At 47.7% G+C, this 27,977-nt stretch overlaps 1 protein-coding gene across 2 annotated transcripts in view; it reads right to left on the bottom strand.

Moving 5' to 3' along the window:
• COL13A1 (collagen type XIII alpha 1 chain) overlaps positions 1-27,977 on the bottom strand; it is a 97,560-nt gene that overhangs the window by 53,674 nt on the left and 15,909 nt on the right. Inside the window, exons 3-12 of one of the 2 annotated variants that reach the window (XM_075423144.1) lie at positions 15,667-15,674; positions 12,949-12,975; positions 10,322-10,357; positions 9,680-9,706; positions 7,837-7,887; positions 3,977-4,012; positions 2,470-2,496; positions 1,362-1,388; positions 250-276; positions 116-142 (exon numbers count right to left, since the gene is read on the bottom strand). In XM_075423144.1, the coding sequence (XP_075279259.1) occupies positions 116-142; positions 250-276; positions 1,362-1,388; positions 2,470-2,496; positions 3,977-4,012; positions 7,837-7,887; positions 9,680-9,706; positions 10,322-10,357; positions 12,949-12,975; positions 15,667-15,674 (293 nt within the window). Of the gene's footprint in view, positions 1-115; positions 143-249; positions 277-1,361; positions 1,389-2,469; positions 2,497-3,976; positions 4,013-7,836; positions 7,888-9,679; positions 9,707-10,321; positions 10,358-12,948; positions 12,976-15,666; positions 15,675-27,977 lie in introns of those variants that run through there. The other variant, XM_075423143.1, reaches the window with a different exon arrangement.

Here is a 27,977-nt window from a genome sequence, read left to right as displayed (position 1 = left end):
TTCTTGCTGTATTTCCCAGGCATTCTAAGTCAGAATGAGCAGCACCAAGCCCATAGAGTCCCTTCACTGCTCACTTCCAACATGTAAATTTCAACCTGTCTCCCATAAAAATTACCTTTTCTCCTTTTTGTCCTGGGGGTCCCTATCAAAGAAAAGTGATAAAAAAAGCCCTCGGTAAATGAAACAGTTCGGTGCATGAAGGGGAAAGGGATTCGGAGGAGGTGTGATTACAAGATATGGGATACTTACGGGTTGTCCCATGGGACCTGCAGCACCCTTCAAAGAAACACATTGTCGTGAATTCGAGAGGGATTCCCATTTACAGTGACAAGAAGACAAAAACTCTCAGCATATGGAGTAGGTGGAAACTCAGCTTTTAAAAACAATTGTGGAGAAATGTTCCCTAGAGAGATCTGGGTTCCCTTTGTTACTCTGGAGGAGTGAAAATACACACATGTTCTGGCTGCACCACGGGGGGGAATTATTAAAAGGAGAGGGGGAAAATCATCAGGAAAACACACCCTTATTGTTCCCAGGACCTCAACTGACAGTGCGTCTCCTCGGCTGACCCACTGAGATCGAACCAGAAGCAGCCAGGGCTGAAGCCTGAGCTGCAACTGCCTGAGCTAGGATTGCACAACAGGGGGATGTCAGCTCCCTCCTCCACTGAGGAGCAGGGAAGGGGGATCTTCAACATGTGCTTGCCAGAGGGTTATACTGACACTCAGGCTTACAAAACAGAATTAGCAGAAGAAAACATTCTGGATTTCAGTGAGCGAAGGTGACTACAGAGCTGCTAGCTTGGCATACTCGTGTTTGGGGATTTCATCATCAGAGATGTCAAGAGGAACAAGACCGCATTTGGTTTCCCATGAAGTGTGACCTAAGTTTATCATTTTCAACCAAAAGCACTTTAGTAAGATGCACATATGAAAAAGAGCTTCAAGAGGGGAAAGACAGACATTTAATATAAAAAATATGCTTTTTTTTGTTGTTGTTAGATAAGTTGAAAGCTGCCAGATGGGTTTTCAGAAATCTTTCCATCAATTTTTACTTCTGCTATGAGGCCAACCACGAAAAATGTCAGCTCCCAGAGTATATTTAAAGAACATAATTGCTAAATGCAAGGAAAACATACCCCATGCATAACTAGAGAGTTGCTGTTGTGACATGATGAATCTGATAGCCATAATGTAAAAATTACAGACATGCATCCCAGCACTGCTATTATGAAGTTACAGAATTAGGGACGCGGCTAGTGCTGAACTAAGATTGCTACCCGGCCTATGAGCTCGTTTCCAGCTGAGAGGCAACGTCATTTCAAACCAACCCATCACCCACAGACAAACATATATTTTTACCATCTCCCCCTTCTGTCCAGGATGACCCTGCAAAAGAAATAAAACATTCATCAGCTTCGGCCACTGCAGTCTCTAGAAGATGTTGGCTTAACCCGCTTACCCCTTGCCTCGGGAGGTGCCTGCAGTTACTATACCTTGTCAAGGGAGATGCAACACCATGCATGCGGAGCTTTGCTCACACACGTAACAGGACACAACTCTCTGCTACCCAAAACGCTGAGAACAAAGCTCTGGAGGATGAATACAGGGTGCAAAGGCTCTGCAGGCATGGCTGGGACAAGGTTCAGGCGGCCTCAGGCTGGCAGAGCAGCTTCATGGAAGTGCAGTGTGCTGCGCCTTGCTGGGGCTCATGTGTGTCCCCTCAGAGCAGTACAAGAGAGACACTGCCAGGTCTGTCTTGAGGGTGATGTTCCTCATGGCAAAAACAGTTCCTGCTGTAGGAAATTAGGTGCGAGAGGCATGTGCTACCAGCTCCTCCTCCATTACAGCATGGCTAGAGGAAGTGTGGTGGGGAACTTGGCTCAGCTGGAACTATAGGTTTCACGTCAGTTGCGTTCATAGGGAAGCAGCTATATTTGTGCCTAGCTCTCTGCAGGATGGAAAGAACTTGGATCTCTCTCTACTACAAAGCTGATTACAAGGAGGCTTTAAGTATGGAGGTGTTCAGGGTCCCTTCCCCTTCTACTGCAACTCTTTGCAGCACAGCAGCAAAGAAAGAAGCTGTAGGGTTTACTTCAGATGAAGCTGTTGGCTGTCTAAGGCAGAGGGCTGGTGCCTAGGGGACCTTCTCTGTCTGTCTGACTCAGGGTGGGAGTGCCTGCTAATGCTTCCCTGCAGCAGCCAGCCTGTTGAACTTGCGAAGTGCTATTTTATAGACTTTCCTAGAAATGAAGCAGCCACTCTCTGCCTTCCCTAATCTCTTGACTCCTGTATCTCCCCAAGACATCTGTGGTATCCTCCTGCCTGCCAACCATCTAATTTTCTTTTAGTCCATGCATGTGCATGGCATTGCAAAAGAATCCTCTTAAACACGTACTCTATAACAGGCAGAACAGTGGGACCTAGCGGGAGGCAGGGCAGAAAGCCTGGAGAGAAGCTGTTTGCTTACCGGTTTGCCGTCCAAGCCAATAGGGCCCTGAAATAAAAAAGGAGAAAGGATGACAAATGCTTTCTCTGGGGTGTCTGTCCATGTGCCCCAGCAAGCACGATGTGTCGCAAGATTGCACTGACTGCAGAAAGGACGCAGAGGTGAGGTGATTCTCTCTGCCCTCCTGCTGAGCCCTGGCAGGTCCCCGGCCCACTGGGTACCAGGCCAGCTTCCCGTTGCTTTTGCAGGGACCTGCTCACTGTCGGCCCATTTCAGCAGCACCGCTGGACACAAGCAGGGAAGGGAAGAGAGGAGGGATTCATGGGCAATTTGCAAAAAAACCCTCAGCATTTCAAATTTTGCAGCATCCTGTAAACTGGCTCAAAATCAGAAGTTTTCTCAAGACTTTGATTTAAAAAGGCACCCACCTTTGGGGGAAGAGGAATTTTTGCAGATGATAGAATAATAAAAACGTCCCAGGGAAGAGGTGACATACAGCTCGGCAGCATTTTGCAGGTACTGCTTGATGAGAAACAGGCTCCACCGAGCGCTGTCCCACCTGGCGCTTTCTCATGAGCTGAGCTGATTTGTTTTCTGCTCCTCCAAAAGCCAAAGACCACAAAGGCCTGGAGAGAGCTGCTTCTCCTCAGCCCAGGGGCAGCTCACAGCCCCCCTTTTCGCAAAGGGCAGAGACACAGAGCCCGGTCAGACGGCTTGGGGGCTGCCAATTCCTCCTGTTTTCCAGGCACGAGAGTCTCCCCCGCAGACCTGCTCTGGCACATCGCGTGTCCTGGAGCAGCAGCTGAGCTGCCTGGCGGGAGCAGGGATGCGGGGGTGCATGTGTGTGTTTGCCTTAGGCTTCCTAGTCATCCAGGATAAATGCACAGGAATAAATAGCAACTGTTTCAGTTCTGCAGCAGCCTCAATGCTTCAGAGAGCGCTGCCAACAACTGTAGCACTGAGATGAAATTTGCATGGTCGTCTCATGCGTTTGTTTTCTGTTCCCTTGTCCATCTGTAACTGTGATGAAGAAGAATCCCCCCTCATGCTCTTTGTCCTTTCCCTTTGGCATGACCAGGGTCTTCAGCCTAGCATGGTCCTCAGCTGACCTGCACCTCACAGGGCCCGCTTTGGACCACAGGCGCTCACTGCTATTGCAATATCACCTAAAGGCTAAATAAAGGTTGGAATTTCACCTACCTAGGGGTTATTTTCTTTGTTTGGGGTATTTCTTATGGTGGTTTTCTTTTACTGAACAGATCTGGCTTCAACTATGTTATTTTAACACTTGGGTTTTTTTTAAAGTCATTTCCTTTTGGAGTTGTACAGTTTGGTTTTTTTTTTGTCCCTAAGCATCATTTAAAAGAAAAAAAAAGGAAGAAAAACAAACGAAGACAAAATTACTTCTTCCAGTGATATCAGAGCAGGTCCTTGGTTACAGACAGAAATGATGAGATACAGCGAGCACTAATGACATGTACTAGTAATATTGCATACTCGTACCTCATAAATTAGCAGTTACACTTACCGGGAATCCAGGAAAACCTCTTGTTCCAGGCTGTCCCTGGGAAGGATGAAATGGAGACAGCAGTTTAGAGAAACTAAAGTGGATTTTGACTGACCCCAAGTCCTCTCTACGGAGTGTTTCTTCCAGTTTCTGCCCATTTATCCTGTGACTCTCTGAAGAGTTACCCAAGACTCAATTCCCCTCCAAGGGGAAAGCGTCTTGGGAAGGAGGGGAAATCTCTCATCCCCACTCCAATTTGTACAGGGCCAAGAAAATGCTGGAGCAGGTCCAGTTTGGACTGCAAGCAGTTTCCTTAAAGTTTCTACATTAATTAAATGGGTGTCCCTAGCCCATATGCTAGGGTCTGGGATTATATTCCAGAGGTTGAACTCATTTTATGGCAATTCTTGCTGCCATAAACTGGAGGCGTTTAATGCAGGGTGCTGCTCTGTGTAAGACAAACCTTGCAGGTCATGGGTGTCTAAATACAGCCATCCCTCTTCTCCTCCTCCCCTAATCTCATGTCCCAGTGCATTAATTTTCTTCGCAAATAATTCTGGAGAAGAGATGATTTTTTTTTCTTTTCTGTGTTTTTTCCTCTGAGAGCAAAGATAAAAAGGACAGTTAGGTAGTGTGATGAGAGGAGTATGAGCACCAAGTCCTTTCTCCCGCCTTTTTCTGACTAGCCAGCATTAGCTACCAGTTTGGGATCAGGTACAGCAAACACTGGCGTGCAATGTGTTTGGCAGCTTCTTCATCACCCGCTTAAAAACACTGAAAAACAATAAAATGTCCTGGCTGTTAATTTTCCATAGTTCTTCAGTTTCTGGGACCTGTGGCATTCCAGGTCAGAGTTACCCTAGATCTGTGGGTATCCAGTAAAGATACCACTTTACTTAAGGATTTTTTTAATCTCTGTTTCACCAAAAATGTATGAACCAAGTCAGGAAGCCTTATGGACTAGACTTCAGCAGATCTGGAAGCACACCCATGTAGATGGAAACAGCAAGATGAGGTAAATTATGTACCACGCTCGTCGAGTGACTGCTGCGGCATGTTGCCTTCCTTGAAAGCCATGCTACAATGCCAAAAAGCCCAGGTTTCTTATGTGTTCTTATGCTTCATTTTGGGGAAGAATATGCATTCTTAGGCAATTTGAGATACCACGACCGGAATTTGAGTCCCAGAAGTGTTTCCTAGGAAAGAGCTGGGTATAAACAAGGATTCGCTTCTGAAAACAACTGCATATGGGTGCCTCTCTGCCTTAACCAGAGTAGTCGCACGTGGTGCCAAGGGAAGGAGAAGGAAGGGACAGGCATGCTGGGCTGCAAAGCTGACGTTTGCCGCAGTGCAGCAATGCTAATCCTTTGGGAGAGAGCTCAGAGCCATGCTGGCAGGGCAAACCTTCACCTTCAGGTTATACCTTGTCCAGCCTTCCTCTACCTGCAGAGAAACTCAGTGAAGGTTTGGCCCTTCAGAGATGGGGCCAGATAACCTCTTCACAGAGTTTTGAGGGATGCTCCTACCACAAAATGCCTCATGTTGCACTGAACAATTCTGGTTTTCTACACAATGCTAGCAGGACGTAATCGTAATTGCACTGGTTTTTTGAGTTCTGCAAAATTGAACTTGGTCAGCTTCGCTTTGCAAGATACATATAAAACCACCTGGTCCCGTTGGACGGTGACCAGGAGGAAAAATAGGCTATAAATTAAAGGATCTGTCCACCGCTGCTTTCTGAAAAGGCAAGAACCAAGAAGAGCCTAGCCACAATTCATTAATTTTAGTTCCCTGTCGGACACCTCCCTGGACAAGAAGTGCTAAAAAAAGAATTAGGGAGAAAACCTGGAAATGGTGCAATTTGGCTTCCTCTGTAGACTACAGACTGCTGCCTCTTTCTCCTTGGAGGACGGCAGAGTGATTTGCACGGTATCAGGCCAAAACAACAGTTCAGCAGCGAGCAATTCCAAGAGACTGTTTTTGTTGGGTGACTGTTTTTCCTTGTCTTCTTTTTAAAATGTTGATTGTATGAAGTATGCAATCCCAGGAGCTGCCAAATCATGGAGACCGTCTGTTTCTGCCACTATCGGCGCACTGTCCCTCTCTGGCCAGATGCAGCATTGAGCTCTAGCGAAAACTTTAACCTCCAAACAGAAATCTGGAAACTATTTGTCATCCCACGTCTTTCCAAGTGGCCCCTTGGCTGGGGCTTCCGTGTTTGTCTTCAGTGCTCAGCCATCCTTTTGACCTATCACCAGCTCCCCAGGAAACTGGATCATCTTCACAGTAGGCTTTTGGGGGTGGAAGTGTGGAGTCGTGCCAGTCCTGGCACCTCAGGGCTTTGACCAGGGTAGGCAAAAGCCCATTTTAAATACCATTTGCCATCTAAGTTTTACGTTGCTTTGGAGATGCAATGTGTTCTGCACTTTCCCAAACAGCAGCAAAGGCAATGAGGCAAAACAGCAGCACCAAAGCAGACGCTAAAAATTGTCCTGCAGACCAGGCACATGCCCTTCAAGAAAACAGTGGTGCCTGTCTCTGTTTGCAGGACCTACAGTGATGGGGATTGATAACTTTTCTCTCCAATTACTATTACCACACTGTTGAGAAGGCTGAGAGCTACAGCTTGTGAGAAACAGCAGAAGTGATGGGTCATTTACCCTCCAAAATCTGCTGCTTGTGGGGCAGACTGGTCTTGCTTAGAGCTTGGCATTGAGAGACCTGCCAGTCCTTTCTCCTCGCCTGGCCACAGGGCCAGGGACTGTCTGCTGGGTATTAAACACTTAGGGAGACTCTATTGTGTCCAGGGCTTCATTTCTGTTGCTTCTCAAACACCAGTGTGTCAGGCAGGTGGGCCTTGGAACCGGCAAAGCTGTTTCTTATTAGAAACACTTATCATGGGCCTTTTGGAAAGTTAATTGGAAAGCCAGATGTAGCCAAGTGTTCACACTGCCTAGGTCTCTCTCACTTGACCTCCGCTGTGAAACAAAAGTTGTCGGTGGCCCATCCTCTCTGCAGGTCAAGGACAGTGCTCTTCACAGGTTAGTAAAAATCGGAAGAGCCCTCTGGGAGGGAGAGAATTGAGTCTCCAGGTCTTTTTCATGGAAATCTCTGGTGGAGGCTGTGCAGGGATGGAGAAGGGAGGACCGGCTGCATCCACACAAAAGCAGAGGCCTGATGGCTGAACCACAGTGCAAGAAACATTCAGCATTTAGGGCACGTAAATGCTCCAACCCTTGATGTTGGCCTTTTTTTTATGACCCTATCCTTGCAAAAAGCTTTGTCTGGCTGACTCTTTGCACCTTGCAGGGACACTTTTGCTGGAAGAGGGTGCAAAATCCTGCCTACACTCTCTTCGGCTCCCCATCCAGCTAAGGGTCTTTCCAGATAGTGGTAATTGTACTGTCAAAGAGTTTTCCAGGTTTTGGGTACTTGACAAGCACCTCTGAACAACTCTGAGCTACCTGTCTTTGTGAGTTCCTCAGTCACCAACTTAGCTCTGATCCAGCTGTTCTGCAAAATCAAGGGGTTTCTCTTCAGCTAATGAAACCAAAGGCTGAGATCAGCCAGGCAAAGGACGTATTTTCTCCAACAGTGGTAGAAGCTCTGTTGCAAGAAGGAAATATGCTACTTCCTTTTATATACAGGAATATGGTTTCCTTGCAAGAGAAGGCTTCCTCATTTGTTCTGGAATATGAGCTGTAATTTCATTATATATAGTATATAATAGCAGTATAAAACCAAGCCTGGCTCAGCATGGGAACCACATTATACAGGGTTTTTGCTGTCTCCAGCTGATGCTGTGTCTTACCGCCCCTCCTAAGTCTGCCTCTGTAACTTGCCCACATCCTGCATCAGTCAAAAATAGAAAAGTCACTTACGGGTGGGCCACGGGGCCCAATGATAGACATGCCAGCTTCTCCTGGAGCACCCTGCAGAGAGGCAAGGGAGAGGAAAAGGGGTGAGAAAAGGAGGAGAGGAAAGTGTAAAGACAATTATATTCCCATCAAGACAGGTTAAATGAGAGTGCTCAAGGTGTGAGACCTTCAGGGCTTATGGGGCAGCTGCCGTTCTGGCCTCCCCCAGCTCTTGCCCAGCACTTTGGGAGAAAAGATGTTGTTTGGAGCTATTCAGGCATGCCAGAAAATGGAAGCTGCACAGCAAGGAAAACTGTAAACACATAAAACACTTTCTAGAAAAACAGAGGTTCTTCCCCATTACAAGTGTGAAAGGTGGCCTGAAACCCTTGCTGTTTCCTTCCTGCAAGTCCAGGAGGACTGTGTCCTGCACAACAAAGCAAAGAAGCAGCGATGTGCTGGGCTCCAAGGAAATGGGAGCTGTGGGCGGCTCAATGGCTGCCTCAGAAATGCCTCACTTGTGTGCTTCTCAAACTCAGTTGGGACATGGATTAAAACAGCAAAGTCCTTGCTGGAAAAGAAAACAGCTTCCTCTCCAGTTCCTAGCCACCCACGACGTGCAACGGGCAGGACATGTCCCTGTCTTTGAAAAACATGGCATATTCCTGACAGGCAGCTTCAGAAGAGCCCAGGGCTGGGGAGTCTTGGGATGGAGCATCCTACAAACCAAGCAGTCTGTGAGCAAACAGAGCTCTCTGCGAAACAAAGCTGGGGCCTGCCAAGGACCTAGGGCTCTCACAGAGGACATTGGGGAAGTATGGGCAATTAGGAGTGATTTTTCCCTTGTTTGTTTGTATCTATCTGCTGTCCCTTCAAGCTGAAAACTTTGGTCAGAGAGAAATCCAAGGACACGCAGAGAAAAAATCGGGTGGCTTCAGGCAGTGAAATCTTCGTCTGTTAGGTAATGATGGTTGGCTCCAATGAGCAAGGAGAAGCTTGAAAGCAAGGCAGGAGAGTCTCTGTCCTACCTTGCCTTTCCTTGCTGTTTTTCTGTCTCCTATAAATAGGAGCAAATGGGCCTGGTATGGCAGTGCCTTGCACGGATGTTCCACATGTCAGGTGAATATTCATCCCTTTTCTAGTTTCTACACATTGTTATTCAGTTATTGACACCCCCCAAACACCTCCATCCTGCTGCTCCTGTGGGTATTCTTGCTCACAGCTCTGGGGAAAATACACTAATGCTGAAGTGTCAAACACTTCAAAACATGGCAGCCAGCAGTAGGGTGTTCTGCAAACCACCACTTCTTTGGAGGAACAAAACACCAATTTGCTGCACAGCAAACAGTTTGGGAGGTGGCATCCCACAGACTTAAACCATACCATCGCTTCTCCTTAGGAGGAAGAGCTCCAACCATGTCAGTAATAGGAGAGGTCTCTGTCATTTTCTTCCTCGCTACGGCTTGCACCGGGGGATTAGGCTAACCTGGGAGGCAGAGGGGAACTGCGAGTTGATTAGGGCAAGACGAGCTGCCAACAGGGAAGAAACTCAATGGTTAAAACCCAAGAAGCCTCGAGGGGAGCCCTGCATGTGCCTGCTGACTCTTATGCTGTTAGTAAATTGTCATAAACAAGGAACAAGGCGTCTTTGGAAGCTGAGTGGTAAACAGGGAACACAGTGTCTTCGGAGGCTGAGTGGCCTGGAAGGAATCTGGGAGATAAACTTGCACTGCCGGAGAAGAGGGGGTTCAGCCCGGGGAGGTGAAAGCCCAAAGCTGGCTGCAGCGGCCATAACTATGAGCAGAGGGCTTGGGATGGACCTAGAGGAGAACAGTTGAGGATTCTGGGCTGTGAGGAGCCAACTCACCTTCTCTCCAGGTTGCCCTTTTAGTCCCTGGGTCAGTGGCACCCATCACAGCCACATGCAAGAGGGTGCAGGGGGGAGAGAGAGAGAGAGACAAACACAGGCGTCAGCGGTATGGGCATGCTCGCCTACCTGAAAATCCTGGCTACAGGGCTGGGGTGAGTAGGGTGGCCTCAGGTCTTGCTCCAGCCCTCTTCCCCATCCTCATCTGGGATGCCTGAGCAAAGAGCAGCTCCAAAATACAATGCTCAGCCAGGCAGGGGATGCCCCACCTCGTTCAGAGCAGGTTTATTTGGAAAGGGCAGCTGTCGGTGGCAGGCAAGGGTGCCTGTTAGCAAGCCCACAGCCAAGCCCAGCCAGTGCACGAGGTGGCAGCAGGAGGCACCCAACCGGGGAGGGGGGGATGATGGTCCAGATAAGGATCTGAGCAACAGGGCAGAGGAGACACGGAAACACCCTTCTGGCATGTAAGTGGTTTGCAGGGCTGGCCACCGTGCTGCAACAAGGAGAGCCCCTCAGGTGTGGGGCTCAAGGAGGGTGGCTTTGCTCAGGCTGACAGCTACCAAGGGTCATCCTGAAAACCCCCCTCAAAATCTTGGGGGTTGGAAGGGGAGGACAAGGCACGTGCAAAAGGTTTTGACTTACCGGCCGCCCAGGAATCCCCATCGCACCTTTGTCTCCCTGGCAATTAAGGCAAAATCAGAGGCAATTTGAAACTGGCCAAAAGCAAGGTTATAAAACAGCACAAACGAGCTGTGCCACAGACGTGGCTTCGTGCTGCGGTGTAAGCGTCCAGGGAATTTGAGACAGGGAGACAGCAAGTTAGAGAGGGAGGAAAGTATGTTTGCATTTGCCCAAGCTTGTCTTTAAGAACATGCGTAAGCCACCAGTTCACTTGCACACATGACAAACCAGCACATCTCACAACAGAAATGACATATGGCGATTTAGGCAGCAAAAGAAGGGAAGAGTTTTCAGTCTAACAAAGTATAACACCAATTTCCAGCACTTCATAAAATCTGAGTCCTGGGAACTGGCTTCCTGCAGTAGCCAACTGACACATTTTTCTCTTTCTTTACCAAAGTCGACTGCATGTTACCTATTTATTTATAGAGTTATCACTTTAAAACAGGATTCTCTTAAACTTCAAAATACAGTCCTGTCCAGAAGCAAAAGAAAAATGTGGGAAAACAAGCTGACACAGGAAAAAGCACGTCTGGAAGAAGACATATGAGCAGTGTCCTCTACCCCTTTGAGATACTTCCCAGCGCATTGTCAGGGCGTGAGCGATCCTAACAGTAGTTCAGGGAATGACTTTGGGTCAGGTGACACTAAACAGAATCTTGTAAACACATGAACACAAGACAAGTGGCAATTTTCTTCAGCCACTTACCTACAAGGCAGTTTTCTGCCTTTTGCAGTTAAATTTAACTAAGCAATTTAAAAAAAAAAAAAAATCAACCCGCTTTGCATTCATGGTCACCAAAACCAAAGGCTGTGCAGATCTGGAAGATAGCAGCTGATTGCTGAAAGGATCTTGATGATTATGGCTTCAGTGGTCATGTAGCTTTTGCTCTATATTTTGCAAAAATGACGTGATAATAATCACTCAGTTCTGTTTCCAGCAATGTTTGGTGTTTCCTTACATGAAACAGAGTGTCCCTGTCCGTGGCTGCCTGCGTCTGTAGATGTAAACCTGGGTTTCTGCTTTCCGCAGCTGGAGACACCAGCCCCATCTGTGTCATCTCTTCGTGCCTTTCTCCATGTTGAGTCCCAACGTGTGTGAATGTAGTCTGAAATGTCTGGAAGAGGGATGCATTTAACTCTATTTGTTTTGCTTACTGTATGCAGAGGCTCCTTTGGCTGTGCATCCCAAACTCAGACATTATTGCCTGGGATCAAGCTGTTACTTGGTAAAAGTTTAGCTGTTTCACTCTGCGGAGCTGGGGAGCCGTTCAGTACTGGGGGCATTCCTTTCCATGCAGCACATGTTCTGATAAATCAAAAAGCAATATGTGCTTTGCAAAATCATCACTTGCAGATGGATGAAACACTAAACAGCTGCTGAATTTTAAATTTTGTAGATAATATATTACAGGAAATTGCTTTCTTCAAGGGTTTTAGGCAGGTTCTCAGTCCTAATAATATTTACCTATCTCTGTGTGCTGGCAGCGAGTATAACTCCTGGTATCAGCATCTTGCCCTGGGATTACTTTGTGACTGGTGGAGAACATAATGCTGAGTCTTCCTGGGCTTTTAGTCCCTTAAATGCTGCTTACTTCCAGAGCTGAGCTCAGGCTGAGCTCCCTCACGGTTTGAGGCAAAAGCTGGTTTTGTTTCTCTTGGCTCTGCTGTAGCTGGTGCCCGAGCAGGAAGAGCCCAAGGTCAGGGTGGAGCTGTGTCTGGTCTCTAGTAAGTACCTGGTGTTGGAGTGGTACATGACGGCACCGTGTCTGGTATGTGACTGCGCAGCATTACAACCCTCCAAGCAATAATAGTGAAAGGGAGAGCTCCCAGTAGGACAGCAAATAAATGCCAGATGTTTATAAGGAAAGGTTGTCTGTGACGGGGAGCCAGGAAAGAGCACTCGCGGGTGGATGGTACCATGTAGGTTGGTTACAAAGCCATGTAAAGCTGCCTACAGCTCCCACATCAGAGCCAGAGGAGCAGGAAAGGCAACAAGCAGCCTCTGACTGGAGTCGGGGGGAGAGCCAGCAGCACAGTTTGCATTGTGTTCATTAGGAAACTGGCTGTTACGGCTGTTGCGGTCTCCAGGAGAGCAGCAGTCTGGGAAGCCGGGAGCCACCACCAGGAAAGCACGCAGCTATAACCCCAAAAGCCATGCTCCGTCCCCACTCAGGACTACCTATCTCAGATGTAGATACTGTTCTTGTGGACTTTTGCATTTTTCCCAGAGTGACAAAGGCATTTTAAATCCTGCTGCAACTAGCAAGCCCCATCAGCAAGAATACTGCACAGTGCGCCTCTTCAAGCAGACCCTCAAGTTGACAAAGGCGTGTTCAAAAGTAGTGTGTTTCTCACATGCAGGAGGGTTCACGGGGATTATGTTACCCTTAGATTTGGTCCTACAAAGCTCCTGTGGTCCCTACTCTGTTACAAGCCATGTCCTGTTTGCAATATGCTATTCCACATCGGGTTTGCTATGCGAGATCACTACCTTCTCCCAGCTTATGAACCCTGGAGACCTACTGATGAAAGTACTGCCAGACAGAGCGCATGAGGGAATGAAAAAGAAAGAATAAAGCATTTACCGGGAGGCCTGGTCTTCCTGTCAGGCCCTGAAACACAAGACACAGAAACAGCTAAAGTTAGCTTCAAACTCCGAAGGAAGGGCTTGATAAAGAGACAATATAACACGTGAGGGTTTAGGAAACAGTGTGGTTAAAAAACTCTCCACAGCTCCTTGGCCATCAGCTCTTATTGCTTCGTTTCCTAATCTCCTGTTTGTGAAGTATTCTATCCTTTTGGTATGGCTCTACCCACAGCTCTCCGCACGGGCTCTGAAGGTATCTGCAAGTCCATGGAGAATGAGTTAATTACAGGGCTCTGAATTCTTCCTTAGTTTCCATCTGCTAAATATTATTTTTTCATGTATGGAATTGCTACAGTTGCCACAGAAATGTTGCGTGTTCAGGAATGGGAGAGAAAACGTCCATGAGAGGATCTTTGCCTTCGGATGTGGTCCAGACGGCGAACGAGTCCGGGAACCTCAGGACTATTGCATGATTTCATAATTTTCTCCCTTCCTTTGCCCCTTTTAGTCCCAATCTCACCAAATTTCTTACATGACTGCGGGTTGCCCTTGCCTTCACCAAAGCCTTGGCTGACTTCAGGAATAACAGTGGGAGCATCTGTTGGGCAAGAGGAGAGCATGAAGGCCCCTTTTGCTGCTGGGCTGTTGCTCATCCATTTCCCTGGCTTTTCTCCTGGTTGTCCTAGATTACAAGCAGGGCTCAGTGCAATTCTAATGAGTATTTCTGCCTATTCCCACACTCAAGCTGACACCGGCACTGGGGGCTAAACCCTGCCACCCAGCATGTTGTGTTTTGCAAGCTGGGAAAAAAAACCTGGGAGAGAGATATGGGGTCATCAGCGCTTTGGTGTCACTGTCCAGAACATTGTGTATGACAACCAGCCAGGCAGGAGCCCAGGTCTGTTGCTCATAAACTTGAGTTTCCATGCGGTTTTAATCACGAGAAGTATGAGGGGGGGGAAATATTTCCTATGACGACATGAAGGACTCTGCTTGACTCTTCAGTAGCGAACTTTTTGCTCACGGTGATTGAGCCAGTCTCGCTTGCCAGCCGATCAGAAACCCCAGAGGTCCGGAATGAGACAAGGGTGCTGTTAGCCCAAGACAAATTCCACTTTGGCTAAAGATGCTCGGTCTGCCCGACTTCCTCTTGTTATTTCCATTGGCTGTAGCATTCCTTGCAGCCTGTCCTGAAAGTCTGCATGCGGAGACAGGTTCAGGGGTCACAAAGAGCCAGGATACAGTAGCATATATTGTCAGCACTTCTCTGGTGGTCCCATGTGTTTCTGCCAGACTTCAATCTTTCATTATGATATTAAGTTTCTAATTCTTATTGCTGCAGAGAAAGCCTGGAGTGTGCGTCTTCCTCACACTGCAAAGGCGCAGACTGCTCTCCAGGAGACATCTGCATTGACTTATTGATTGCTTTCCAGTTTCTCATGGCAATAATAGAAATGGAAACACCGCTACCAGTTTTGTGCCCCTTCCCTTTAGCGTCAACAGGGATCTAATTTGAGCAACATCTCTGCCTGATCAGGGCAGACTGGCAGGGACGGCCCTAGATGGATTCCACTTGAAGCCCCCTCCAGAGCACTGCTTTCTTCCCAATAACCCAAAGCTAATGCTGAAATACATCCACTTCAGCAGCCAGTCCTGAAAAGCTCCTGGGATAAGCTATCACTGAAGGTTTGTGTGGATCAGGGCTTCCAGCTGTAAAACACTTTCAGACCTTTTGGCCTGGAAGATGCAACTTTTTGGAAGATTGTTGTCATTATATCAGGCTGTGCTCATATATCTGTGGGAGTTCAGGCTATAGCATTTTGATTTGATGAAAGGGGAAAATAGGTTGTGCAGCAATTACTTCTCCTCTGAACGTCATCTGCAAACTGTTTAAGACATTTTTGCGTGAACAGACAAAAGAAGACTACCGTATGTTTAATTTCTCATGTTCCTTCACAGAAACTCAGTATAGTTACCCTATTGTACACAAACATAAAACACGTCCTCTGGAAGGACCATGCTAGAGACAATATAGTGTTTCTTAATAATCCTGAGAGATACCAATACATGGCCTCATTCCTTGCATTGCTTCTTCTGGTTCACCGTGGGTCTCTTTATAGCTGTAAGAAAACTTCTGCAATAACCTAGCTATTTTTCTGAAGCCTAAATTTTCTGCGCTGAGGTTTTGCATTAGCTAACATTTGAAAAGGAAGCTGTCAACACAATTTTTCCTCTGAAATTGATAGTTGTGCAGCTACACTTGAAGGCCCAACCGTTCAGCAAGCCCGGGTGCACGGCAGGAAACAAGTCCCTATAGCTCAGCTCCCGCCATGTGTTTGCGATCTATCTTTCCCTTTTTCGCAAACACATCTTGTTCAGCGTGTGGCATCCAATGCATGTGAAGCGCATACAGCCGATTCCCCCAGGGTATGTGGGGCCAGCTGGTAACACACAGATATCTGCACCCCTCGTGTCTGCCATGTCCCCATTCCTGTGTTCTCTCTGTGTCAGCATCGGAAGCTGCAATGTAGCAGAGAGGAATCCCACCCCAATACCAGTCCGAGCACCCACAGTACTTGCTGTTTGGGAGATCCCAGGGTGCCACGACTGCAAAGGTGGCTATCACACTGGACACCACAGACAGGAGACTTTGCTAGTTCGTGCCCCGCAAACTCTATGTTAACAGCTTCTAAAACCATAGAGGTTTGATACTTACAGGTGGACCTGAAAGAGAGAAGAAAAATAAACAAAAATTATTTTTTTAATGGAATAAATCCTAACAAGGAGGGATAGATAAGCACGTTATACAATCTTTTGGGGTTGATCCTGAGGCTGCTCCCATTTGCTGATGCACTTTCACCAACTCCCTGCTCATTAATTAAGGTATCCCCACAATTAGCAGCACTGCCTACAGTCACCGTGAGTGCAGGGCAGCCTCCAAAAGCCCTGTGTTGGGGAAGCCATGTATGTTCAGGCTCTTGACACTGTTACACTCATCTTTCGTCCTTTGGCACACAGGGATCCCCTCCCTGAGCATGACGCTGCTGAGCATGGGGGACTCGTTGTTTATGTGACTCCCCCTCACATGCTGCCCACCCCTTCGGGTTGAGAAAGTTGAATCTGGGGAGGTGACAGCCTCTTTGCTGCTAAAATGCTTGCGCATTTTGCACCAGCATTGGTGATCTTGCAATGGCGTGAAAAGGTTAATGAGGAAACTACACTAAACACATCAGGTACATTTTCTTTCTAGTACAAGCTATTTTTCCCCTTTGTTTCTGCCTCTGTTCCCACAGGAGCCAATCTTCCCTCTTGGAAGAAATTCCCTCTAGATTCTTTGGGTTTCTTTTCTTTTGGAAAGCCTTTTGGAAGCTGCCGGTGTGCAGCACTGCATCTTCCTTGTACGGAGCCATTGTATAGTATGTATCAGGGCTTAAACAGCACATTTCTTTCATCAGTTCACATAAAAATCCTCAAAATCCTGACAGATATTGTGTGTGGAGAGAAACCCCTGGACTCACTATTTAGTGGTTTCCTCTCTGCGGGAGAAGCAAGACACACCATACAACTGTCAGGGGTTTCTACATTTTCCATACTTCATAGACACGCTGTTTTCTTTTTTTTTTTGTTTACGTAAAGTGCCAAGAAGTAAGACTAAGCAGTATAACAGGCGAGCTGACAGATAACAGGCAGCAACCTCTTCTTTGCATGGGAGGCAGATGTCACAATGAGCACCTGCATAATACGTCGTCATCTTGAAAATGCCCCTGGCTGAAAGTCCAGAAAAGAAACTGCAGACTTTGGATGAACAAATATTTTCCACGCTGGATGTCTCTCACTTAGCGTGACTTTTTCATATGAAGGACTTCAGCAAAAGGTTTGACTATCAAGTTTTGATGACCTAAAATTGCACTGTCAAATGCCACTCTTAGACTTTTGCTCAGCTTTCAAAGTGGTTGATCGAAAGAGGTTACCTCTAAAGGGTACCTCTTGTTTAAAAAAAAAAAAAAGTTTAACACCTTCATGGTGACCAACAAAGAGAGCTAAGGTCAACATTCACAGCCAGAATTCTCAACAACTCAAAACAGCTCCACCCATATTTAGGACAGGAGCTCCAGGGGGACCCAGATTTGGTTGGTCTGGAAATCGCCCATCACCGATGTTGGTGCTGAGGTCACTATTCTACTTGGTATGTCAAGTCTAAACAACGAAAGGGTTTCTAATTAGAGAGTTCATTTTGGAGGGCAAGGGCAGACTCTGATCCAGGAATCCTAATTTATGCCAGACTGGGAGAAAAAAAAATGTTTTGAGTCTGGCTTGGATGATAATAAAGTTCTGTGAGAACTGTTTTGGAGAGATTTTGTTTCACAGTGAGCGCCCTGTCACAAGGTCAATTTTTATAGCTTGCCAATACACGGACTTTATTTCCATTAGCAACACTATAGACCCTTAATAACCCACCTACCCGTCTGCGCGGGTTTGGGGCACTCATAGATTGCATGAACCAAACCATTTAGCTAACACTGAAAGAAGTATTGAAAGAAAAAAAGCAAGAAAAGCCTGAGCCATGCCTACCCTTCCAGACCAAACGTGGCCAGACAACAGCACAACCTCTAACGGTATTGCAATACCACTAAGAGAAAACATAAGCGTTTGTTTGTTCCAGAAGCTACATCCACAGAGCGGAGTAAATCAGCAATGCTGGCAGCTCTGGGCCCATCAGGCCACACACTCTATGCACATCAAAAGCAGGAGGCATACTGGAGGCCCATCTTTGTTATACGTCCTCTATAAAATTAATGGTTATGTGAAAGGCGGGCTGCACAGTCTTGTGTAAACACACATCAGTGAGCTGCAGGGACAGTCTTGACCGCAATAAGTCAATCGGTAGAGACCGTCCAGGGGCCAGGCTTCAAAAGACGGGACTGTTCGTGTGACCCAGCAAAAAGTGAAGCCCTCAGATATGATCACTTCTAAAAGCAACATCGTCTTGCATGGGCTGCAGGATGAGAAGGGAAGATGTCCCAGGGACAGTGGGGAGGGAGGAGATGCTACTGGATAAGCTGTTGCAAAGCACAGGGGGTTTTGCAAAGTGAAATAATGCTTCAGCAAAGTGGATTTGTCATGTTCTGTCACGGTGACTAACGAGCAGGCTGAGCAGAGCTTCTAAACAGGCTCAGCCTTTAATATGACAAGAAGTAATTTAATGCACATTAGAGGAAAGAGCGGGCAAAGGAGGGAGGGGATCCTCGCACCTCCGCTCTCAACCACACTAACCATGGGTGGCCGGGTTGAGTCGGCGTCTCCCGGGCAGCACTGGCTGTGCTGCGTGCAGTGCACTGGGCTTGCCCCTGGCCAGGGGTCTGGCAGAGCTGCCCTGGCCTGCTCAGGGATGCTGGCAACCCTGTAAGCTAAGGGAGCAAACCTACAAGTCGATCTGGCTGCATGGGACCCTTCATGAAAGCAACGTGAACTGCAACAGAGTCACCACAACACCACTGCCTGTTGTCCTCCATGCTTCCCAGCTCCTGCAGTCCCAACCAGATTGGGGCAGCTGTCCCCAAAGGTGGGCCAGGTCTCAGTGGTGGTGAACTCCAAAGAGCTCCACAAACAACCAAGAGCCAATTACCTCAACAGCCACAAGTGCTAGGGGGGTTCCTTCTCTCCCATGTTTACAGCAGGCATTTTTAGGGTGAGATGGAGGCAGCACTGATTAGGAGATGAGCTAGGTTCCCTTTCCATAAACAGCCAGAGAATGGACAAAGAGTCAATCAAGCAGGGATCAAAGCTACTGTGAACATTTCTAAGCCCGTTTCATAGCTAAGCCCAGCCAGCAGACAGACCCAGAGCTCCCAGATCACCAGATTCCTCAGCCTTGAGCAGAACAGGGAGCCCACATTAGTAATTAGCACCTCCACATACTGTGTGTTTTGAACCTGATCTTGCTGGGACCAGAGCAATGCTGGTGCTGGCGTGCGGGCTGCAGCACGACCGTCCACCCATGACGAGCAGCTCAGGAAGCATCTCTCCATGCCGGCACCTTGCCGAAAGGCACTGGAGGGCTGTAAGCGACTGCAACCGCTGTTTATCCAGCTGCGGGGTTTGTGGAGCAGCAGGGGATGGAGCAAACACGTCAGGAGTGGACAAGTGGGAGGAAGCAGCGACCTCCTGAAAAGAGGAGACCTCCAGAGCACCTTTGAAAATGAACATTACGAAAACAAAGAATTCTTGTAGGGGTACCCAGGGTCCGTCCAAACATATGGCCTCTGGAAATTAGCACCATCTGCACTATCCCTGCTCAGCTGCTCTGGTTTTTATGTAGATAGAAACCTTCCTTAAAGAAGCTCTGCCTTTCCTGTAGCCCAAGCAAGCAACCATGGTCTGAAGACAGGATGAGTTCACCATATTACACATATAGAGCAGCCACACTGGTGACGAACAGCAGTACCATGCCATAGAGCCCTTTCCTCATTTGTCCCTGCTCATGACCCATTCAACCAGTAACTAGCTAAAACAGAACTGCAATGACCCCTTTTCCCTCACCCTCACAAGGAGATAAAAAGCCACCATCCACGCCATAGCCTCTTTGGTGTCAGTAGAGAGGATGCTTAGTTTTGCAATTGGGGCATATTTATCCTAATGTGGAAAGTCCCACATCCCAGAATATCAGACCTTAAAAGCTGAACAGTATTAGAGCAGGTCAGTGAGACCTTCTGCTGATGGCAGAGATCTCCTCCAGCTTCGGAGACAGCAATGCTCTCTGGACTGATAGGATCACTGAGGCGATCCTATCCATTTAAGGGCATTTCCTGACATCTGGAAAAGTGTTCATTCTTAAAAGGCCCTCAAATGCTGTTGCTTATTTTTTTTTTCTCTAACTTCTTGGATTCAGGCAGTCCAGTGGCTGCAATGTGGGTGTCTTCCAGCCTGCTCAAAAGCTTACACGCAAGGCATTTTTCTTCTGCTCTATAGCATACATGAGATGAAGTGGACAGAGAGGGAATATAAAGACGTTATTGTTGCTTTATTGGGTCATCCCCACTACACACTCTGTCAGAAAGGGAGATGTAAACATGTAATCCATCCCTGTGAGGAAATACAGCCATTTCACAGACCCAGAAGGCAGTCTTAGTAAGTTAGAGAGATACAGTTACTTCGTGACATTCAGGACTATGTTAATTGCTGACAAGATAGCTGTGGCCAGGCAATTAGTTACAAAATGCTGATTAAAATGTCAGCAGCCCAAGCACGACCTTACCCGGGGTGGCAGGGAGACCCTTGTTTGTGGCCCCACAGGTGTTTGGCACAGCGTGACCCCGCTTTGGAGCAGGCAGACCCCAGATGGGTGTATGGCACCCAGCTGGTGGTCTTAGCCTTTTTTAAAGACTTGCCTTGCTGCAGTTTTCACACAACAGATTCAGGGTACTCATAGTCATTTAGAGACATCTTCCCTACCTCCACCCAGGGACAAATGATATGAGGGGAGGTGGAAGGAACACTAACTCAGAGAGCTGCAAACATAAAGGCAAAAATGTCATGTGCCTTGTCATAATTTGGTATTACTAGTTGTAGGGGAAATTAAAGACAACAGAAATCTTCAGAATAACTAGAAAAATTTTAAACAACAGTGATTACTCAAAGCACACCCTCCACAAATTTTGCTTCAGGTTTTGTCAGCAGTAGCAGACAATCTGAGTGTATAACTCCTCCCAGAGAGCATGAGCCTCTTGCAAAGGCCAGGCCTCTCCCTCCCCAAAACATCCCCCTCTCGGTTACACCCTTGCAGAGCAGCAAGAGGTTCTTCAAAGGGTCGCAGAAATGCTGGACATTGAAGAGGTTATCAAGATTTCACTGCCAAAAAATGTGACTAACCCTAAGCTGAGGCACGAGGTTATGCCAGTCACTCAAGCTCGCCTCTGAAATCAAACCCGTGACATCACCGAGACTCGGCAGTTAATATCAGCAGCTGTTGAGCATAAAAGTCACTGCTCAGGCACTCTGAGCATCCCAGCACACCAACACCAGCCTGTGCCAAGGAGAAGGCCTCAAGCACAGCACCGAGAGAAGTCCATGGAAAGACATGCCCAAAGTGAACAATGAGGTGGAGCCTCACAGAAAAATGAACATGATTAAGCAGTGTTCTCAAAAATAAAGGAGGCGGTCTGATAGCTGAATTAAGCCACAGACTCTAACTGCATCTCCAAGCATCTGCTGGTTTCAAGAGATGGTTATAAGGACAACAGGAACCACTCAGCCTCCAGAGCCAGAAGAATCTGATGAGGAAAATCTGGGCCTTTGGCATAACCACAGTGAGCCCATTAGGCAGATTAAAGTGCTCAAAGATGAGGGTTCAACAATAGACAGACAGAAATATTCTGACAAACACTTGGGAGAGCTCTTGTGAAAATAAACGGCAGGAAAGGGCCAAGAGCAGATGGCCCATACGGTACTGGCTGCACCCAGGACGAACACAGCACCTCTGGCACTGCCAGGGGAGACACAGTGGGATGGCCGACACAGGGCAGAACAATGCTCGTTTCAGGCAGGCATCCATGGGTCAACAAGCTCTTTCCAAAAACCAAACAATCACATCTGTCCCTGCCACGCTGAAGCACTTAATATCACAGAAAGCAGAGAAAACAGGGCTGGGAAGGGCCCCCGGGGTCAGCTCACCCGGTGGGTTTTCACGCTTTGGATCTGGAGGCGCCCTTGGATTTTTCCAGTAGCATTGCAGACCCCTGGATGGTAAATTGAAACCGGACAGTGGCAGGCTCACTACGCTCTGCCACCTTCTGCCAAAGAGCCAGCATACCCCTGGGGCTCGTGCAAATCGCCAGCTGCAAACCGCTGCTCTTGACTACCCCCTTTCTCTTCTGCTTCTGCCTCCCCTGAGCAAACCAAACAGAGATTAAAGGATTCCTGGGGAACAAGAGGGACACGAGATTGAGGAGCGAACATCTTCAAAGCAACCAAAGGAAAAAAAGTCTTTAACTAGCCCATTTGGACAAATATTGCTCTAACCTGTTGCTGTCCTCTGGGGATGTAGACGCCACACTCTTCCCTAGTGATCAAGTCCAGGCGATACCCATGCCTTGACTCTTAAGGCCGTATTTATTATCTTTCTTACAGGCTATCCAAAATTTCTGCTGTTGTTTAAGTCAGTCAATGACCTCTATGATGCACAGAGCAGACTCGAAGAACAGCTTTTTTTATTTCTCTCGTTTTTGCGGTTACCTTTTATGTGTTTGAAGTCTGCTGTCCTGTTCCCCACAGTCTTCTCTTGTCTTTAGACTAAACAAACCCTAATTCTTCCAGTTTCTCCACAGAGGCCATGTTTTCTGGATCTCGGTTCATTCTTGTCACTCCTGCTCAGTGGCCCATTTGCCTCTTCAAGTGTAGTTCTCAAATAGCAATCTGCTCTCTTCTTTGCTGCGTGAGTCAATGGCATACAACTTGGTGAAGGCAGAAGACATGGTGTCTATTTACCTTATCCACAGGGTCTCCATCACAGAGGGAAACTGGATTGCTCCCTGTCACCACCTCTGTCTTGCCCTTACCTTCTGAAATGTCACTTAGTGTCCGTGAGCCCTCAAAGTCTCCAAGACTTCTTGTAGCATTTCTCTAAGAAGCTGGTGTCCTCGCTGTCTGGTGTGAATGGCTCTCATGCTCCAGTGGGGAAGAAGGTCTCGTTCTCACTCACAATGAACTTCTTCAGCATTTTCTTGATGTCCTTGATAGTCCCACCTCACGCTAGACTTTCAGATTTTCATCTTGCATACCCATACATTTTATATTCATCCAGCTTTACTTTTCTTCTGTCTTGAATTTCAGCTCGCTGAGGACTTCATGAATTTCTTCAGTTGATCCCTTCCTATAACTTCTTTGCACTGGGGCGATTTTAACTCATGCCTTTAACAGAGTTTCCCTGCGAGACTGCTGAGTCTCCTCAACTTCTTCGCCAGTTCTTGCTCTCCAGGGACACTACCCCACTAATTCTCCAGCTCCTTCTATGTTTTTGAAGGTCACCTCAAACACCTGGACATTTCCACAAGCACCTTGTTATTCTTAGTCTGAAGACACATATGCCAATGCAACAAGCTACCAGTCCAGTAAAATCCTACTTCTGGCAGAGTGGATGTCTGATAGTCTCTCTGCAGCTCCCACCCTACACCCTCTAACACATCCTATTCCATGCCAGGAATATCGAAGGTGGTGCCTGAAAACTTTGGAGATCAAAACCAGTTTGAAAACTGCAGCTGGTTACTCAGGAGAAGTCTGATATTGCTCCTTTGAGGAGCTGATCACTTCTTCAGCACGCAGTCAGGCCCTGCACAAGTCCTGTTCCTCAAAGAGCTGCAGAATTAGGAAGGAACCACAGGAAATAACTGGCCAAAGTAAATCATGGCTGGGTAAACCAAAAAACAATATCCACGACACTTTTACTTCCTGCTGAAAATTACAGTCGCTCTCATAATGTCGTTGCCTGGGACAAGTAGAAAGTTGGAACTTACTATAGCTAATAATTATTTAAATAAATTATCTGATTGTGCCCTTAAAATGCAAATGATATATTTTACTCTTTTGTCAAATTGCATAGATTCATTTTCTTCCTACGTAGTTTTGGCAATTAGCAGCTTATTTTAATATCTAGTGCACTGTTACTTTCTTTTTTTTCCTAATTCTTGTTATTCTTCTCTCTTTTCCATCTGCTAACTCTTTTCTTCTTCCTTCCTCCTTCCAAAATACTTTGAAACTTTTATAACAGCAAATTATGTCACCTACCCGGGGAGGAACAAAAGACCATTGTGTTCAATTTATCTTTTAATAAACTCCTTCCTCAAATATCTCACGGGCTGCCAGTACTGTCTTCCAGACCCTGTCTCACACCCTTTTGAGTTATGAAAATGTTTGGGAGGGTCTTTCCTTTAACCGAGACACTTTTCCACCCAAGATGATTGATAGTTCCCAGTTCCCACTAATTACCCTATCAGCAGTTGGACACAAGCCTAGCCACAGCGCTCTTCCTCCAGAGGCCAGCAATGCGTCCTTGTCGCTCGTTATCCTCTTCTTCAAGGATGGAACAAACTGTCTAATTAGAGACATCATAAATTCTTCCTTCAGGCTCTTTCCTGATGCGCTGCCTTGTTTCCAAACAGAGCATGTGGAGGAGAGCGGGGCTGATGCTAGTCCTTTCAAAAGGAAAAATGTGATGGGGTTTCTGAGCCCAAGTGGGTTTGCTCAGCATGTTTTATTGCACAGGAAGAGGAGAGTATTCATTCATTCATCCAAATCTAGCTGATGCTTCTTAGCATGTCTCAAACTCTGAGAGGTTTGCTTAGCTTGGCTACCCTCTCGCAGGGCTCTGCCCAGTAGGAGCCAGGCTGGGGCAGCATGCACATATGGAGACAAACCACATTGGCTAATAGGGATAAAAGCATTCATGGCTTTCCTTACCTACAATCAACTGAGCATGCAGATCCCTTCCCTGTCACCTCCAATGCCCAAACCAGATGCTTTGCACAGCACACGCTATAGAGAGAGCCATCAGACTGGAAAGGCAAAAAATAACCCCAACCAACTGCTGCCTCCCTGATGAGTGTGGTCTGAAAAGCACCTGTATTCTCTCATCTTCTCACTGTGGCAAATCTGACTCAAAGAACAAGTTTGCTAAACTCTGTCAGGACCTTTATCTTGTTTAAGACTGAAAGATTTTTCTTACTTAGGCATATAGGTCACTATTTTTTAAGGAAGTGAGAGATCCCATGATAATCACAAGAAGAAAAAAGAGCGCAATGAAGATGGAAAAGAGATATTTTCCCCTGTCCCCAGAGAAGAGAAAAAATAACTTGGAGGAAAATCAACCGAGTTTAGAAACTAGTTACTCTGAAGCTCTTCCTCCCAGCCAAAAGGAAAGGCCCTGAGGGCACGAGGGGAAAAAGGCATTATATTTAGAGAGAAACTTCTCCAAAGTACATGGGGTGGATGACAAACATGCGCTGCAAAGATGCATGTCTGGCAAAAAATTGTTGGGACTGCTCAGCCATTGCTAAAGAACCCCAAGCCCGACCAAAACAGCAAGCCCTTACTGTTCTAGGAAAAAAGAGCCAAGAGGAAGAATGAGGGCTGAGGTCTGCAACAGTTTTCTGTATGGGAAAGGCATGTGGAAAAACCCATGTGGAGGCGGTGTCAATGGCTGAATGCATGCCAAACCACACAGATCAGGGGCCGTGCATGCCCCGTACCAGCCCTCAATCCAAAAGTCACATGTTTGAACTTCCCTTCCTGAAGGGCCCGAGAGCCACTTCCCATCACTGTCCCAAGAAACTCCAGCATCCCTGCGCATGAAGAGTCAGATTAATGCAATAGCAGAGCATAGGGATCTATCCAGGATGGCTTTGAAATTCAGGGAGAGGAATATTCACAACCATATCTGATAACTCCCATCTTCCTGTTTCCCCAGAAAAAAACCCAAAACATTTACTATAAGCACACAGGTCATCCATAAGCAAGAGATCACCACACACATGAATTGCGAGTAAATTAAGAAACAAGAGGCTACATCTTTCGAAAAAACTCCACACTTCTTTCTTCCTCTCCTTTCCTTCTGTTTTTAAGCCCACATTAACTCACACTGCACATGGGATGCCAAACAGCCTCACAATACCACAGCTTCTCCCTGGGTTTCGGACAGGTTGGGGCTGGGTAAGGCGCTCCCTGATGAGCAGAGGGCTGAGATGTGGCTCCCTCACTGTGGCCAGGGCTGTGCCGCAGACCCTGAAGTTCTGTAGGGTGCTTTTGGGGTTTCAACTCCTCTTTCATCTGTGTGGCACTTGTATACAGTAGGGTTTAAGGGGGAGTTAATCTGTAAGCAATGGCTGTTGTTTTGGGAGACATATGTACTCCCTTTTTGCTGCCAAAATCCCTCTAATAAGGAGCTAATATTTAAAAACAAAATAAAAAATGAAAAAAAAATTCCCAGCCCATTGTCTGCTTCAGCTCTGTTAGGGATGAGGCCAACACAGAACTCCCAGCAGCTGCCGTCGCCTCCAGCAACATCTCCTCCCTTGGACAGCAGTGGCTGATTTTAGAGGTGGAGAACAAGCAAAGAGCAGCCACTGGGATCCATCCACATCCACCCAGCACCACATCCCGGTGACAGGTTCAGCCTCAGGAAGACTCCTTCCCAAAGGCAAAACACTGCCTGCAGTACTCTACCTGCTGCTGGCTGAGCCACATGACAAGGGAAGCCTGGTGTGGATGGGATTGCTGGGTGGTCCCCAGCGTAACACACACACTGCCCGGAGCAATACCAAATCATAATAAACAAGTCCCTCGCACAAAGCCCTGTCAGTGCAGATTCCAGTTCGGCTGATACAATCTTCATCTTCTCTTTGAAAGAAAGGAAAAAAATAAAAGCAAAAAGAAAAAACCAGACATCCTAAGGGAGAGGAGTGAGGCAAACGATGGATTGATACTGCCCGTGTGTGTCTCACCCCCCCCCCCGGCATGGGGAAAATGTGCTGTTAATCAGCCGCCCCCCTGGGGAATACGCTGATTTAATTACCTCCTGCTTGCACAGTCCGGCTGCGATGCTGCTCACCCAAGACATTGCATGAGGAAGAAACAGACACTGAGCCTCGGCAGCTGTGTTGGAATGGGATGGGCGAGCAGAGCGGGAATCGCCCCAGCCCCGTTTTGGGGAACGAGGTCCAGGGAGGCTCTGCGAGCGGGCTGGCTCCCAGATCCACCTGTGCAAGAGGTGGATAGCATCAAAGGGCACATCACTGCCCCACCAGAGCCACCGGCACTGCAGAGGGGATGGATGCATGAAGGAGTCACCTTTCCCCTATCTGAAACAAAACCTTATTTTGGGGAAAATACAGCAAAGACGTAACAAGGGGGTTTGCAGATAGGAAAGGGGAGAAATAGCCAGGCGAAATGAAGGGGAGATGCCCAGCTAGCAGGCGTCATGTCACAGCCAGCTCCCTTCACCGGCTGCGCAGCACAGACCCCGCACGTGAGCACGTCTCTCCAGCCCTCCGATTGTCATGCCGCTGACATTTTGCAACGTTAGTCTGGGATGCGTCGGAGCATCACTCCAATGCAGGCAAATATTTTCCAGGGCTTATGTTTCACAATGCTCATGAATGTCAAAAAGGCAGTGCACAGAGGCGCAGCTCCTGGAAGGGGAGAGCTGCATCAAGTGCATCTGCCCTCGAAGCAGCTCTCTGGACAGTTACTCTGAAGCAACTTCAGCATGAGATGTGGGTTTCTGCTCTCCCACCTTTGAGACAGACAGGATGTTTAATAATTAATGGCTGTACGCTTGCCTGCGAAGGCCAGCACGAAAAGCGCTGCTGCGTCTTTAACGGCTGCCAGCGATGGGAAACTCATTGGAGTGTGTGTTCGGGGAGGGGAGGCAGGGTGGAGGAAGGTTAAGATGATTAACTGGTGCTAACAAGTTTAGGATGTGGAAGAAGTATTTTCTTGGACGTCCATCAAAGAGAGGATTGAATGTTCCCCGGGGGGGGGCAGGCGGTATGTGTTTAACAGATGAGGTTTCTGCCTCCCAAAGCCACCCCAGCCCCGCATGATGCAACCTCTCCTTTTAAACCTCTGCCTCTCGCCCTGTCCCATCAGCCGTACCTGTGGCCCCAACCTGGCACCGGGGCTGAAAGGCGAGCTGGGGGGAAGGAAAGCCGCCCCTCCACTCTTCCTGTCAATCCGTGCCCCGGGACACCCTTTGGGCACCGTTGGACCAGCCTGGCCCTTGGTCCCCACGGGCCGAAGGCACGGGCGGATGCCCGGAAGAGCCGAGCGGGAATCGGGTATCACCACACAGAAACCTGATGCCCCAGAAAGAAGGGCTCCTCCTGGGCCTCTGCAGCCCCGCTGCAAGACCCCACTCTCTGCCCCACCGCAGGGATGCCAAACAGAGTCACCCTTTCCACCGGCCGGGCCAGCAGCCTGCTTTTTACGTCCCCATTGCCCTCGAGCGCATGGCAGCAGCTAACGTTAGCACCAGACCAA

This window comes from Opisthocomus hoazin, chromosome 6 (assembly GCF_030867145.1).
Source record: "Opisthocomus hoazin isolate bOpiHoa1 chromosome 6, bOpiHoa1.hap1, whole genome shotgun sequence".
Lineage (NCBI taxonomy): Eukaryota > Metazoa > Chordata > Aves > Opisthocomiformes > Opisthocomidae > Opisthocomus > Opisthocomus hoazin.
The sequence above is the reverse complement of the archived record's forward strand: the minus strand, read 5'-3'. Positions and strand labels throughout refer to the sequence as shown.